The following is a 17,149-nucleotide window of genomic DNA, read 5'->3' on the forward strand; positions in this document are numbered from 1 at the left end:
ATATTAAAAAAATTAGTTGATTTAAATCAATGATTTTTTTAAAAAAATCATTTAATTTAAATCGACAAACCCTGCTTAGTGGTACAGGGGATTAACCTTAAACATGCTAATTCTTTTTTGCAGTTGATATTTATGTTATGAAATCAGATATAGAAACGTATTTTCTCCGAATAAACATATTTTTTTCCCGAGGGATTCGGGTTGTTGATTTTCAAAATATGGGGGACAAATATGGCCCCAGTAGTTTGGTAATGGAAGCTATTAAAACTTTAAACTCTTTAATGTTAATTTCACCTTTTTTCTTAATTTTGCTAAATCTTGAGAACTTTATAAGCTTATCAAAAATTTTTGAGCCCAAATAAAGTTTATTTTTATTTATTCAAAGATAATTCTACCAAAAAATAACTATTATATTATTTTCTGTTATTTAATAACTACAGTAAAAATAAATTGATTTGGATTTGTAATGTTTGAAATTTTTACATGATTTTGATGTAAGTACTTTTCTATGACAATGTACAAAATTTGAACGAAACGGGTCGAATAGTTTTCAAGTTATCAAATTTTGAAAATTTGCGCTTTTATAATGTAATTTCCAAGAACTATTTGACCAATTTCGTTCAAGTTTTATATTTTGCCATTGAATTTTATATTTTGCAAAATATTAAATTTTATATTTTGTAAAAATTTGTATACTTAACATTTCGAAATTTTATCGTCTATTTTTAAATAGAATAATAAGTTTTCAATCATTATAAAAAAAAAAATTTGGCATGGAAATTATCTTTTGATAACCAAACATAATTGTGTGAAATTTTTTTTGGTTAACTTAAAAAGTTCCTGAAATATTGTGAAATGTGCAAAAATAAAAATAACATAGAGGTCCAAACTTTCAACTGCTCTCCTGACCAAATTTTTGGACTGTGTTTTCCAGATTGCAATTACCCTCATATTTCGAGGGTCGTAAATCCAAATCTATCGAAAGTGAGACAAGTTTACTGCGAAAATGGTCATTTTTATGCCAGATTTTGTAACTTAAAATATTGTTTGAAAAAATTAAAATATGCCTCCAAAATTATACCAACTTTTCTGAGGTCTAAAAAAAATCTTTTTATGTTACTTGAGTACTTTTTCGTGCTATACTTGAGGACAAAAATCACAATTTAAATTTATAAAGACAAATTAAGAATAATATTCTTCCTGTACTAGCAGTTTTTTCAGAACATTTTATAAAATTATCCTTGATAGTATTGGATCACCAGTAGTCTTTTTTTTTCTGTGTAATTTTTTTATTATTATTTATTCTGCGTTTCATGATTTATAACACAGTAGATTTTGTATTAAATATTCTAAATATTCAGTTTAAATAAGAAATTATATTTAAAATTAAGATGTATGCAATCTTAGCTTTATGTAACTTGAATTTATGTAACTTGAATCTTGTGAACAAATTCTCAAAGCATTTATTCAACTGATTTCTCTTCATATGCCTGTTATAACTTTTTTGTTTCCTTTCATAGGGTGGTGTTAAGGTTCTTGTTACAGGACCTTGGTACTCATCCTCCTCTCCTTATACCATCCTATTCGATGGCGTCAGTGTGCCAACTACATTAGTACAAAGTGGAGTTCTTAGGTGTTATAGCCCAGGTATTCATATCTTTGATTTATATTTTGTATCTGGTTATTAGTTTTTTTTCCAGCTTGCTGTAAGTACTAAATTTTTTCTTCTGCTACATACTGTATCAATTGAAACATAACATTGAAATACAGTTTGAAACAATTAAATGTGCTAGCCAATTGTGAATGTCAATGTTTCGTGTTCACTTATCATTCATAAGAGAAAAATAAAACAGAATATTATGAGAAATTAACCTGTACATAAAGTTTACAGTTGAAGTTTAATAATTAAGCAGGCTTTATTATTAAACATATATAAGTGANACACAGCATTGAAATATTTTATAGGACTTCATTGTTGAAATATATTGTATATCAAGCATAATTCTATTTTTCCTGAAACGTAAAGCATTCAAAATTAACCCTTTTGAAAGTTGGGGGAAAGTGATGCACTTTTATTGACAATGATATAAACATCTAAGAGCATGAGAAATTTTTTCTTATGTTACGCGGCTTTTAACCATCCATTTTGAAACAGTGCTAACATAAAACATCTCTTCAGTAAGGACGCAGGTACGATGACCAAAAATTTTGGCTCAATTTCTTTCTTTCCAGCAATATTGTGATATTTTGCATTTGTAATTTTATATTAATCAAGAGTATGTCCAATGAAATTTGACTTTTATTCTAAAATTATGAATTAAAGACTGCTCTTAAATATAATGATTTCTTCTATTTTATTATCATTTGACTAGCGTAATTAACGCCATAGACAAATTGTCCTCTAACAATGTGTTTCAAAATGGCTTTTGCTATTGTCATTAAAATGGTGATTAGCATTTATACTGTGTCTATACATTATTTAATGCATACTGCAGTACGAATTATTTTATGTACTCTGGAGCACAGTATTATTTAATGCATACTGCATACATGAATATACTGAAAATCTACTGTTACTACGAGGTATTCAAAACTTTATATATATATACCCACTTTATCCTTATATATATATATATATATATTGGGAGTACAAATTAGTGTTCAGTCCGTTTTTTGTGTGGTCAAAAATGCATTTATTTTTGAACAAAGCAATAATGCATTTATTTTGCATTTATTTTGAATGCATTTTCGCGTTCTGAACAGATTAGGCAATTTTCGATTTCCATATCGATAAAATGTCTCCTCTTTCGAGGCCATCCACGTTAGGGGCCAATTCTTGTTTTCTGCGAAAGCAGTTTACCAGTAACTTGCCAAATCGTGCTGCATCCGACGGAAAGACCAGTAATCAGAAGATGCAATGTCCAGTGAATACGCCGGGTGCTGTAAAATGTCCCACTTGAGCTATTCCAAATATTTTTTACTACTTTTGTGACATGAGGCTGACCGTTATCATGCAGAAGAATCACATGTTTTTGCTCATATTCCGGCCATTTTTACCGTAATTCATGGCTCAAACGAATCAATTGCAGCCTATGCCTTTCTCCCGTAATGAAATCGCTAGGTTGTAGCAGCTCATTGTATACAACACCATTCACCATTCTTGAAATGTCGAAACCAGCTGTCACTATGAAACATTCAAAACAACCAGAGCCAATTTTTATATATTATATATATATATATATATAAAAGTTTAAGGCATCGATTAATATCTTCTGTTAGCACATTATGCTGAAAATTAATAAAAACTTGAGGAAATCATTCCTTTTTGAAAATTGTTGATTTGAACTTTTGAAATGGACGCACTTTAATTTTTTATTCTCATTTGATGGTTTGAATATATTCTAAGTAAATTAAATTCTGATTAATAATTTTACTTTTTACATTCACATAATGTTTCAGAAAAAAAAAACATAAATTTGCCAATTTTTCTTAATTTTCAATTAGTATCTATTCGTTTATTATGTTAGATCAGAATCAACAATATCGTCTGTACGTTTTAAATTCAGTCACTTAAGACCATTGTCCAGAAGACTTGGCAAATCCCAATTATGTTTCTTTGTTCCATTCCAGATGGTTAACTTTTGTCAACCAAGTGTTTAGATTGTATATAAGAATTATCCTAGAAGCAAGACAAGCCGTTCCAAAAAAAATATTCCCTCTTAAGTGGGCACCTTGTATATTCTTAATAAGTTTAAAGAGATAAATGTTGGCATAGTAAAACAAGGTTTTATTTGCTGAGAAAAATTTGTGTAGGGGAACAATGTCTGTAATGTATTAACAGAATGTGAATTAAATCAAGAAATGTCTCAGATTTATAGAATTGTTATATCTATTTTCTTTTAAATTTATGTTTAGTTTTTAATTATTTTGCTTAATAACTTCAAGGAACCTTACAAGAAGTGAAATATGGAGTAAATATTTTGTTTTATAAACAAAGAAACTACAAAGGTTTCTTCCATATTGCATGTGAAAGACAATTTTTTTTAGATACACATTCTTAATACTTGTATTCATTTCTTTTATGAAAAAACTTTTTTAATAATTCTTAGGTATTGTCAATATATAAATTCACAGAGAGCATTAAACTGAAACTATTTTATGCAGAAAAATGATGATGGGCATGAAATGTAGTTATTCTTATTTATTTATTTTTTGAAAATATGGGATTTGTGATTTTTACATCACTAGGTATCAGTAATTTTCACTCAAGCACTGATAAAAGAATAATAAACAAGCCTTCTGCCAGTCTATTCATTCTGTGTCTGAAAGCGACAATAGTAAGGATACAGTTAAGAAGAGAAGAGTTGTGACGAATTAATTACATTTTGTAACTATGAAGCTAGATTCAATAAATAGCGATATTTAGAAAAGTCAACAAAGCTAATTAAGGCAATCAAATCATCTTTAATTTAAAAAAAGAAGCACTCAAATCAAACGCACTCAAATCTCAGAAGTTAATTTTTTGCGGGGTCATCTAGTTTCACATAAATGTCATCTAGTTTCGCATATGACCGCATACCTAAATGTCTATGGAAGAAGTTTTTGTGAATATTAAATGAAAATACTGAGGTACCATCTTTTAGTATAGATTTTTTCCCATAAGACTTACACATCTTTAAGCTTAAAAATACCACTTCTGGGTTTTAAACAAAAAGTTTGTGGGTGCTGTTTTCCAGTGGCGATTGTCCCCCAATTTTTAGTTTTCAGAATATCCCCATGGTTTTTTGTGACAGTCGATCTACCTAAAGTGAGGTCTACCTCTTCCTCTAGCTTCTATAGGCTTTTCTAGAAATAGTTTTCAGGCTTTTTAACGATTTTATGTAATTCTAAATTAGTTTGCCTTTGCCATAAGCTGTCCCCGTGAGTTCTACCACAAATACTTTTCTTTTACACATATTATGAAACAGCTTATAATATATTATGCATATAATAACCTTGCATCAAATGCATCTAATAAAGCATATCTTATAAGTGCTTCATTTAAAAGAAATTTAATTTTTAATTTAATAATATTTATATTTTTATAATTATAATTTAATTTTATAAAGTGGAACTTCATATATTTGGCTGTAACTAATAAAATCAACTATTGTACAATTTTTGAAAATTCAGTTCCTCTTATTTAGTTTGATTGCAATTTTATTAAGATTAAATTACAATAATTAAAATATTTCTTTTTAAAAATAAATTAACCATTTTTTTAGTAGTTAAAATTTTAATAAATTTGTGTAATGAGAAGTAATTTATCTTTTTGTTCTTTTCTTTTTCAGCTCATGAAACAGGTTTAGTCAGTCTGCAAGTTGCTTGTGAAGGATTCGTCATATCTAATTCTGTATTTTTTGAATACAGGCAAAGGCAGTCTGCTACAAATGTTAAATCAGAAGATTGGTTTTCTGTAGAAGGTACCTTTGATTCTTCTTAAAATTTTATAAAAAAAATATTTTTTTAGCACTTTTTTTAGATTTATTTGCTCTTTTTTAAATCAGGGTTTGAGTTTTCCCGCTCTTTGGCAGAATTAAGCTTTCTTAAGTTTAATAAAAAGAAAAATTCCTCCTATGAAAACCTTACATTTTTACATATTTCTATCCTACGTGAATGTGATTTAAAACCTCCCATTGCGATTCGTATTCACACGATTTAAAGTTACACACCATGATTTGTATTCATGCCATTTGAAATTGCTCATTGTGATTGTATTCACCTGATTTAAAAATCTCGCATCACGATTCCTATTAACAGGATTTAAAAATCACACATCGATATTCATATTCGAGTGATTAAATATTACATATTGTGATTTGTATTCATTTGATTTAAAAATGAAACATCCAGGCTCATATTCACACTGTTTAAAAAAAATTGTGCAGGTTGTGCACCCCTAACTTAGATTATATTCTAAGAATACATGCTTCATACATAAAAAATTTTTTTGGTTTAAATTTCAGATGTTTTTTTTTTAAATTTAAAATGGTTTTTGCACATAACATTAACATTTTCAGATTTCTGTTTTCAGGTTTTTTTTTATTCCTAACTCACCTTTGTTAATTAAAAATTTACGATGAAATGTGTATGCTTACCTAAATGTATTTTGTTAGCATTCAAATTGTATATTATAAATCAATCAATCACATGTGAAAACGTGATAATGTATAAAATGGTAGTTTGTTAGTATATTGTTTATCACGTTATTTAATTTAAAGGAATCCCAAACTTTTAGGACTATTTTTTAAAATTATGAAATTTATTTTAAGAAATGTGATTTAAAAGTATACAACTTTTCTACATCTATTATATAATGTAAACTTCAATTATAGTTTTTAATACTAATTTATAAATACTAAATACTAAAATAAATTTTTGTATTGATTTTATAGACAGTACATTGAAGCTTTCTCTCCTGGAAAGGTTAGAGATAATGGAAACTAAACTAACCTTCAGTTTAGATGGTGCTTCAGCTGGATTAACAACTAATAGTGTTGTGCAGGTAATGCAATTAGAAAAAGATTAATTGTTTTTAATAATTTAAACTCATATAAATAAGTATTAATAACTGTGACTTGAAACATTATGCTTCAGAGGATAGAGCATCCGCCTTCCAATGAGGTGAACCGGTTTTGAATCCCAGCAATGGCTGGTCAATACAAATTCCGTACCCAGCTTGCATGGACCACAGTACTGACATAATATCCTCAGTGGTAAACGGATCATGGGTTAGAATTCCCTAGCCATCAGGCTAACTGTGGGAGGTTTTCATGGTTTTCCTCTCTATATAACGTGAATGCAAGTTAGTCCCATCGAAAAGTCCTACACAGAGACAAATTTTCCCCAATACTTATTCTAAGAGTTTCCTTGTCCTCTGGATGGGTTCAAAATGACAAGGATACAGAGTTGAGCATTAGTAAGTATAAACCCAAGGTAGGGTCGACTGTTCAACGACTGTTACAAAATAAAATAACATGAAAATGCTTTTATCAAGAATGATATATGTTAAAGAATCAAATCTTATACTTATTTCATAAATCTTAAACTTTATTTAATTTTTTAGATCATCTTACAGTTTTATTCCCTTTTTGCATTTGAACATTATGTAAGTTTGAAATTAAATTTAAACATGCATAAAAATTCGGTCGACTGTTCAATGACAGGTATACAAAGGCCTTATAAACTCTGTCTTTAACTGTGCAAATAAATCAAAGTAAAGCACAAATATCATTGAAGTTTTAAAAAAGAGGGTAATTTGCAAAAACAATCTTCAGATATAGTTTAATTGCTTTCAATTGTAAATAATATCAAAATGTATATCATAAATTGCATTCCCTTTAATGTGCCTGAATTTAATTTCTTTTTTCCAGAATGCCAATGATGAACAAAAGTCATTTGAAGATAGGTTAGTTTCTCTTTGCCAAAAATTCATGACCGGTAATTGGACTCGCCCGGACGATGTTTCGCCAATGCTTACAACAACTTGCTCTGATCTCACTCTGCTTCATTTGGCTGCAGCTCTAGGGTTTTCTCGCCTTGCTTGCACTTTACTGCATTGGAGGAATGACAACTCATCTCTTATGCTCGAAAGAGAAGTAGATGCTATGAGTCAGGATAAGAGGGGAAACACTCCTCTGGTAATTAATCTTTCTTTCACTTTTCTTTAAAAGCTGCTTTCTTAATTTCTTACTTACTAAAAAGTGCAACTTGTGCTTCATCTTTCCAATATAATTAAGCCTTCAGTAGCTCCTCTTGACACTATACCATTCCTGATCTGCTTTAATTGTAAATGGCACAGTTTTTCAATTAAAAATGTCACAAGGCTTATGAGAAATACTGTTTTGATTATTATAGATATGAAAGTAGAGGTAAGTAATTTTGGCAGTGGTATACAAAAGTAGTAAAATATGTGAGGCGACATTTTGAAAAATAAAATAAAAATTGCCTTAGAAAGTTCAGTTTTTCTGTATTTTGTAAAAACAACTCTTAGTTATACAAAAACTTTTTTATTCCCTTTAGTTAAATTAAAAGAATAATAAAATCAAGACACCTTCATAATATTTTTTTTCAATCAAAGTTGTTTTATTATTATTTATTTATTTACTGATTATTTTTTGTTTTTAAAACAAGGTTTGATAGTTTAAAATAAGTTATAGTTTTTTTTCCATCAATAACTTACTGCTATGTTTAAAATTTATTTTGTTTTCAATGTGTCCTTAAATATTTTCATTTCTATTTAGTAAATAGTTTGTATTAAGATTTAAAATTTTGCACAGTTGTAAAATCTGTCATACTTATGACAAAAATTTCAGTTGATATGATTTAGAATCTGTTTTACTACCTACACCGGTTTTAAAAACTACCATTGATATTATATTATGAATAGTCTTATATTTACATAGTTCTTAAACTTGGTTGTGATGAGCTGAAATGAGTGTTGCGCCCAAAAATGTTAACTCTGTGATATTAAAGATAATTTTTCAAATTTTCTTTTCAGATGTGGGCCTGTGCACTTGGCTTCAGTGACGTTGCTCTGCTTTTATATCAATGGAACAGGGCTGCCATCAAAGTTACTAACAACCGAGGAGTGACCCCTTTAACTGTTGCATCGGAAAGAGGCCACGAATCCCTGGTTGATCAGATTGAAAAACTAGAGTGGTTCAAGATAACAGTACGAAGGTATTTGCACAACCCTCATTAATAACTGATGATAATATTTTTGAATGAATATTTTCCCAGAAATTATTGTATATAATTGACACAATTAACTAATGAATTTTGTTTTCATATTATATAATTTTAAAAGCTTTGAAATTTAAATTAGTTTTGATCTCTGCATAGTAATAAAAAGTTAAGTACCTCTTTTGGGTCCGAATCAGCACACATGTTCCACATCTTCATTATGTGCAACAAAAAATGGAAACAAATCTGGAATAGATCACAAAAGTGCAAGGAAGATGGATATTTGTGCGCGAATCGTAGTGAATGATTTATAGTATCTTAATATTTTGGGTGGTCGGTAATCTGCATAATCTTATTGGTTGCCACTTTTAATTAGTGTTGAACTAAACGTTGTAGCAAAACTTATTCTTTATGGTATCTTTTCAGTATGTTAAAAGTTTTCAGGCACTCAAACACACATCTTTTGACTTTTGGTAACAACCAATCTGCACCACTTTCTTGGAATCTTAGCTGTTTGCCTTTTTTTCATGTGCATCGATTTGCTCTTGCTCTTGCTCTGGACACCATTTTAACTCGCATTGCTTTTTCACTTAGCTTCCATTAACGAAGCTTTTTTAATTTCCCCATGTATTAATGAAGGGCTTATTTTTAATCTTAATTCTAATTCGAATCAAAGCTATCTTCATTGCTTCCAACTTATATGACCATTGAAAAATATTTTTCTTTGTGGTAGTAACATTTATCTGGTGTGAGATTGTTTTAATTTTTGGTGGAATTTCAATTTTTCTAAACTTTAAAAGAATTCTTAATATTTCTACATTATTTTATTGTTTCATTTTACTATAATTTTATTCTCTGTATCATGATTTATTTATAAAACTTAAGTTTATTAGATTATATATGATAAAAAAACAACTTTAAATAAGTAGTATGTAAATAATTGAAATATTTTCTTTTTGTGCAAAATAGTTTCTCACATTTTTTTATTCATTTTTTCATGATTTGAGCTCATAAGTATTTTCTAACTTTTTGTTCTTTCCCCACTGTCATGCGAGATTTATGCTTTTATATATAAGCTTTCTATTTGAAGTTTTAAAAAAAGTTGCTCTACCCTTTATTATAAACTAAGGATTCAAACTATGAAAATTTTATTAAAAAGAAATTTGTGATTTTAAATGTTTGCAAAGGAGGAAAATTTCTCCCACCTAAAATATTGTTTTACCACCACTTTGTAAAATTTTTTTCAACAACCATATAAGTTGGCAGCTATATTATGTGCATATCACAATTATAAATGATGTCAAAATTGATATTTCTTATGGCAAGACTCTAGGCTGTTAGTGACACAATAAAGAATAAAAGCTGGTTGTAAAATCGTTTCCTATCTAGCTTGTTTTTGTTAGAAATAAAGAACTCTATCTACCAAGATTTATTTAAAGTTATATCTTACATACTAACTGTTTCCTATTAAGGAAAAAACCATTAATATTGGTTTAAGAACAAGTTTTAATAGCAAGCTGTTTTTCGACCAATTTGAAAGTAAAAAAAGAAAATTAATCAATATTCAGTGTATGTATTTTTTATCCATTTTTAATTGACTTTGTATTATTTGAAGCAATGAAACAGATCTCAATGCTGCTGCAAAACTCGACGATTCAAGTCTTAGTAAGGCAATGAAGCCACCTTCTTTAGATAATATGCTGATGAACAATGCATCAACATCTGTAAAAGCTAGAGCTACAAATCCTAAGGAATCGCAACAAGCACAGTCTCAACGACTCAGCTCATCTGTTTCAACTTTCTCTTCAAGTGAAGTTTTAGATCCCCCTAACCTTGAAAGTCAATCATACAGTCTTCATTTGAATGAAAGCAGCCTGATGTCTTTTTTAAATGTGCTTCAAACGAATTCCAGGGACAGATTCAATATGAATCCACCTAAACCTAAAAAAGACATTTCTACCTCTCCTCCTGTGCTCACTGAGAATACAAGTAAGGAAGGTTTTTTACTATTAATTTACTGAATATATAAGTCAGATACTGATACTATAAAAAACACTTTTTTTCCTTTATACTTAATCAATAATGTTTAAGCTTAAAATTTCAATTCCTCCTCTTATTGATACCGACACATCTTTTCACTGACTTTTAAAGTATTTTTTATATATATCTAGACATTTTTTTAAATTTCTCAAGAAATACTTGAAGGATTATTTCGTAACTTTAGAGGTGTTTAGTTCGTGCGATTTTTTATACTTAACAATAAGATTTAAAGCTTTAAGAGGTTTGGAAGACCTATAAATTACAAAAGAAAACAAGTATTTTTGAACACAATACTATGATAATACTAGATCATTTCTGAAGCTAAAAGATTCCTCATGTCTATAATCATAAATTTTATTGACTTTCGAAAAAATTAAGTTTTTTTGCTGTAATAAGAAAAATGGTGGCTCCTGACGCCAATGATGAAGAAAAAATGAGGATTTTTTATAGTTTAGAGATGAAAACACCTCAAATATAGCGTTTATTTATTATGATATGTTTATGGAAGTGTTGAACATTGTGGTATGACGTTGGTTGGAAAAATGGTTGCAGAAGTTAAATAAGTGGTAAAAAATACCAATGAAAATGATAAAACAGAATCGCAAATAGTGCTAAAATTTACAGAGGCCTCAAGTCTTTGGAACAAGGAGAAACTTTATATTTTCTCACTAAATTACAGAAAAAGAGCACCAATCTCTTTCAAATGATGAAAAATTATTGTTTGGAATGTTTTAACTGAAAGAGCGTGTTCAAACTAAAATTTTTATATATTTTACATAAATAAATGCATTTATTTATCTTTTTTTTTGCATTGTAAATATTTTTGTATTAAGTATATATTTTTTTATAGAAACTTTTTTAGACTGATACTAAATTTATTAATTTTGAAGTCTGATGCCTCTTTATTATTTTTCATACTTTTTCAAGTCATTATTTGGTATTTTATATTGACACCCATTCATTGTTTTCCCTTATCTTTCCTTCACAATGAATGATCCCCGGAGAAACAGTTGATCGAGGCTCTACTCTGTGTATATATACCCTCCATTTCATGAAATGTATAACCTATAAATGTATAAACCTTTACTGAATGTGAAACCTTCTTCCACTTGTACTTAGTGTCAAGTCAACATTTTCGTTAAACACATTTTAACTGACTTTAGGCAATTTTAAGCATTTGAGGAACAAACTTTTTGGTAGCTTTTATCCTGATCTTTTATCCTTGCTTAGTACTCCTGAGCATCATAATTTTATTAAGTTCATCAGGATAATAGGACTATATCAATTACTTTTAAAAATATAAATAATAGCATCATAATAGCATTATCAAAATAATTGGACTATATAAATTACCTTAAAAATATAATAATAAAAAGATAAATCAATTTTTTTCATATTTTCATTGTTTTCTGCTTTGCTTACAATTTTCTATTTAAAAATATAAATAGCTTTTGAACTTACTGACTGGCACATAATCATTCCTGTCTCTTGCACCAGTAAACTTCAATCAACCAACGTTTGAGTTTTTGTTGAGATTGACATTTTTTTCCAGATGTAGTTAACTAAAGCAAAAAGATTGATATTTTTCTCCAGAAGTAATTAACTAAAGCAAGATTTCTTATAAAATTTTGCTTTAAGAAAAGAAGAATTTTTACCAATAATTTATAACAACTTAAAAACATGGCCATTAGTCTATATGATTTTTTATATATTTGTTTAAATTAATAATATGTGACGGTTTCGTTCTAATTTTTTGGAACTACATAAATTTTGTAGTAATTGGTGGTTATGTTTCTATATTATGGTGTATATAATAAATCATTATTAATATTCATCATGCATAAATAATTATTATAACTAATTAACTAAAAAATAGGAATGACTCTTATATAGTGAGTTAAGGCTTTTTAATGTATCTTTATTTTAAACAAATAATATGCTGCCACTTTAATTTTTTAATATATTTTTTGAAAATCGCTTTTGACTTATTTAAAATTGGTTAAGATTTTTTCTGCAATAAAGTTAATTTTAAGATTTTAAATTTAAAACTATTTAACTCACATATTTTTGATGTTGTTTAAAATATATTTACTGGAACTGTTAAACTAAGTATTTCCAATAGGTGAGAAACCTAAGAGCTCTACAATTGATATCATACCATCTGATGAAGAATTAGATGGACAGTTTTCAACTGCAGCTACAGGTATTCTGTGATTTTTACAGTACATATTGCATACTTACTAACAATTATTAGTTTAAAAGGCAGATTAATTTGCTAGTGTGACTTCTAACTAAAATAAAAATAGCAGCATATTTTTTGGTGCATTTTGATATTAAGACTTTAGATATAAGATTGGTTGTTCTTTCATCTGTGGCTTAATAATAAAACAACCAATTTCGAAATTTAAAACTATTAAGAATTGAATATTCATAATAATTTAAAGCAATATTGCAATAAATGTCTCATGTTTATGGTGTGATATTGGTTACATAGACCTTAATTTTATTAAAATTAAAGTTCATCCTCTTTGATAAAATTAAGAACTATTTTCAGCCATTTATATTAATTTTTATGAAATATGTACCTGGTTGCTCTTGCTCTGATATAGATAGATATATCACTAGATCACCAAAATTTCAAAATTGTTTTGTTGTACATTTATTAAATGATCGTTAAGACACGGTTCCCAGCAGATCACCGAAGTCAAGCATCACTGGCTACGGTCAGTGTGCGGGTGGGTGACCACTTGGATCAGTCTGCGTAGGGACCGAGGGTGTGCGGTATTGGTCCTCGTTAAACTTTGCTACCGTAAAGTGCTCAACTTCGCGCGCAGGTCGTTGGACTACCGAAGTGGGGGTGCCATCCCCTCCGCAGAGGATCAAAATTGTGATGGCATGTCTTCGGATCATCCTCCGGGATGTTTCCCAGACCGTCGCCAATAGCCCATTGTGCAGCTTTAGTGCAACGTAAATTAACAACAACATTTTATTAATATCTCCAATACCTAAACCTTTTTGGCTGAAGTCAATGAAAAATTAAGCACATCAAACGCAAGTTTTCTTTTAAATTAATAAATATTTTTTATTAACTATTTTTAGTACATAGTATGTCACCTCTTAGTTTTAGGTGTTGTTGATAAGATGTTTTGCAACATCATATGGTAAATTAAACAGTTTTATAGAGTGGAATATTTAACGAAGGTGAAAGATATCATTAATGATTGAGGAAATAATTTCATGTCAATCTTCTTGTCTTATTATGTACTCCTAGTAATAATATTATAGAGTACTTTAGTTTTATAAAATTGCATTTAATGTGCTAGACGCTTGCTATTTTTGTGATACTAGTTATTTATTTATTTTATTTTATTTTTTGTTCAATTATTTTTATTTATGTATTTATATATTTTTTTATTTAGTATTTTTATTTATATATATTTTTTATTTAGTATTTTTATTTATATATATATTTTTTATTTAGTATTTTTATTTATATATTTATTTATTTCTAAACTCTAGTTATTTTTTCACATTTTTAAATTAATATTTTGTGGCTAAATTATTTACATTGTTCTAGTCGAATGACTATTCAACTGGCCTAATTGTTACTTAGTTTTCCCCTAAACTCATTATTTAATGCATTTCTAATATATATGTAAGCAGTTGCATTTAAAATATTACATCATTTCATATTTGAAACTTTACAATGTTAATGATTAAGCTATCATTAAAGACTAAAAACGTATATTAGATTTGCATGCATTAGATATGAAGATATTTAGACACATGCCTGAATAACTCAAGATGTGGTTACAGGAAAAATATATAAATAAATGTTTCCTCTTTATGTCCATTTTATTTACTCGACACATATTTTTTCAGTATTTAACTGTGTGGAAATTATTATCTCATTTGTGACTTGCTATTGAAGCTAATAAAATTCATTTTTTTCTTTAGAAGGTAGCACTTTGTCTAGTCGTCGAGATAGCTGCAGCAGTTGCGACCTGCCTCTGAACAGTGAAGCTGACAACAGGGTCCTGACCCTTGCTGAACATATTATTGCTGCTATGCCTGACCGAATTAAAGCATCTGCCAACACCGATCCTGAAGACCCGTTTCGGAGCAGTGAAGATTTTTCTGAAGGAGATGGAAGGAGCTTATCCATGAGCCAAAATCCACTTGACCTTGATATGTGTTCTATTGATGATTCTTCTCCCCCTCTTCTCAATGAAGAATTTAATTTTGATCATACTTATCGGTATGTTTGAATAAGTTCTTAAATTAACTTCATAACTTTATTTATGTGAAGAGGATATTCAAATATTACATATGTTTTAAGCAAATTAGACTCCTCCCCCTTGTCAAAAAAAAAAGCAAACAAACCACAAACCATTCTAGCTTACGTATGAAACTTGCAATACTCCTTGTTTTTGCTTTGACTTGTACTGTAGTAATTTTATTTTAGGCTTAAATTCAAAGAAAATATGTATCTTTGCTCTCAAAATTTTATGAACATTTAAGTAGAAAATTCTTCAGGAATCTTTTTAGTTTTTCTTCTATCGTCAAAACACTGAACAAAAAAAAAATGAAACAAAACACTTGAGAAAATTTTTTACAATTCTTTTCCTTGAATTTAATTTTAAATATAAATTTTTTCTAACTGTAAATTTTTCTTGATTTTTTAAAAATTTTATTCCTTTATTTTTTGAAAAAATAAAATAATTTTAATGTGTTATGTTATAATTGCTCATACTTCTCCTACCCCTTGTCAGGAAAAATAAGCAAGTCACGAACTGTATTCCGCTATTAGGTGCTTACCTAATATTTGAAAGGCCCCAGAAGATTATGGGACATATTTTAGAAGACATTTTAATAATTTATTCTTATTACTGAAAAAGTGGGTGTTGCAGTCAAATTCATTTATAGTGAGAATAAAGGGACCCTAGAAATTCACTCTTTGTATCTGGGTTCTCATTAGACCCTAGGCAGCCAAAAATTTTTTAAAAATATGTCTATTTCTCAAAAATAAATTAGAAGATGTTAAAAATGATTTATTTTGCATACTGTGTTCTTCCCCCCCCCCTGCATTTTGGCAATTTTGTTTGGAGTATAGCTTGGTGATTTTTAATTTTATTAAACTTTTTGACTTAAAATTTTTGTTGATGTGAAACTTTATTCTTTGGAGTGTTATTACTACAAACAGATAAATAAATTTTGTGATTTGTCAATTTTTAAATTGATTGAATGAAACATTTTTGGCTTATCATCAAAACCTATTCTTACAGGTATTGTGAAACAAATACGCCAGTTTCTTCACTAAGCCCGGCTTCTTCGTCTTGTTTGCAAAGTCCTAGCAGTTTTACTTTAGATTCACCCTCACCCCCTCCTACTACTGCTGATTTTTGTGAATTCTTTCAAGCATCTGGTAAAATCATGGAAAAAGACTTCTCAAAACTCACTCTCTCAGGTATGTTATATTCATTTAATTTTATCTATCTTTATCTGTTGCAAGAAAAAACCATTATCCCTATGCAGAGAGCCTGTTTACATCAAAGTGCGCACCAAATGGATGCCAAGCTCCCTACACGAGTGAATATCAACATCGCCAACTCTTGAAACATTGTGAACAGCCTTCTTTTTGCTTGCTCTCTGAAATCGTATGAAATGAGGAAAACAAATCTTATCAAATAATCGATTAATAAGGAATAAGAATCAATAGAAATGATATTTAAAAATCGTAACATATGTGTATTTTCTGTTTGCATTTAGAGAAGGTGATGAAAGAATGATAATATTGTTAAGAATAAGAATATTCTTTCTTCTTTTGAATTTCTTCTACAGTGAAACAAAACTAAAAGTTTTTTAACTTGTATTTAATTTGTTAAGGATATGCCAGCATAAGACGTGCCATTTTTAATGGTACAATCAAATCCAATGCTCTTGCAACATCATATAATTGCCTCTTTTTCAAGAACAAATGTTCCACTTATTTATTGAAATATGTCATCAAATCTAGGAAAAGATAGCATGAATTATGAAAGATGGCACAAATTGACATGTTGAGTTTTATAAGCTTATATATTGTTTTGATAGTATAATTTGATAATGAAATAAAACATAACTATGTAGGCATTAATGATTATTTAAATCCTATACCACAATGGTCTTTTCTTAACTTACAAGGGAATATAGTTCTGCTATATTATATAATTATAAGACATTGGGACTAGGATGTTAGTACTTACTTACTTACTTACTTATCCTCTACGTGCCTTGGGCACTTAAGGCCTCCAGCATATCCCTCCAACGCCTCCTGTCTTTAGCAATAGATCTTGTTAATAGATCTTGTTAATAGATTAGTAAGACTTTTTAATATTATTCAAAA

The 17,149-nt window shown here is 28.7% G+C and overlaps 1 protein-coding gene across 7 annotated transcripts in view; it reads left to right on the plus strand.

The window, feature by feature from the left end:
• The window catches only part of LOC107455507 (Calmodulin-binding transcription activator), a 156,286-nt gene that overhangs the window by 126,732 nt on the left and 12,405 nt on the right, over positions 1 to 17,149 (plus strand). For 6 of the 7 annotated variants that reach the window (XM_071183330.1, XM_071183328.1, XM_071183331.1 and 3 more), the window contains 9 exons: positions 1,521 to 1,647; positions 5,331 to 5,462; positions 6,435 to 6,544; positions 7,413 to 7,679; positions 8,540 to 8,721; positions 10,340 to 10,713; positions 12,887 to 12,967; positions 14,722 to 15,022; positions 16,050 to 16,231. In XM_071183330.1, coding sequence (XP_071039431.1) covers positions 1,521 to 1,647; positions 5,331 to 5,462; positions 6,435 to 6,544; positions 7,413 to 7,679; positions 8,540 to 8,721; positions 10,340 to 10,713; positions 12,887 to 12,967; positions 14,722 to 15,022; positions 16,050 to 16,231 — 1,756 coding nt within the window. The remainder of the gene's footprint in view (positions 1 to 1,520; positions 1,648 to 5,330; positions 5,463 to 6,434; positions 6,545 to 7,412; positions 7,680 to 8,539; positions 8,722 to 10,339; positions 10,714 to 12,886; positions 12,968 to 14,721; positions 15,023 to 16,049; positions 16,232 to 17,149) is intronic. The other variant, XM_071183329.1, reaches the window with a different exon arrangement.

The sequence above is a fragment of the Parasteatoda tepidariorum genome, chromosome 7 (genome assembly GCF_043381705.1).
Source record: "Parasteatoda tepidariorum isolate YZ-2023 chromosome 7, CAS_Ptep_4.0, whole genome shotgun sequence".
NCBI lineage: Eukaryota > Metazoa > Arthropoda > Arachnida > Araneae > Theridiidae > Parasteatoda > Parasteatoda tepidariorum.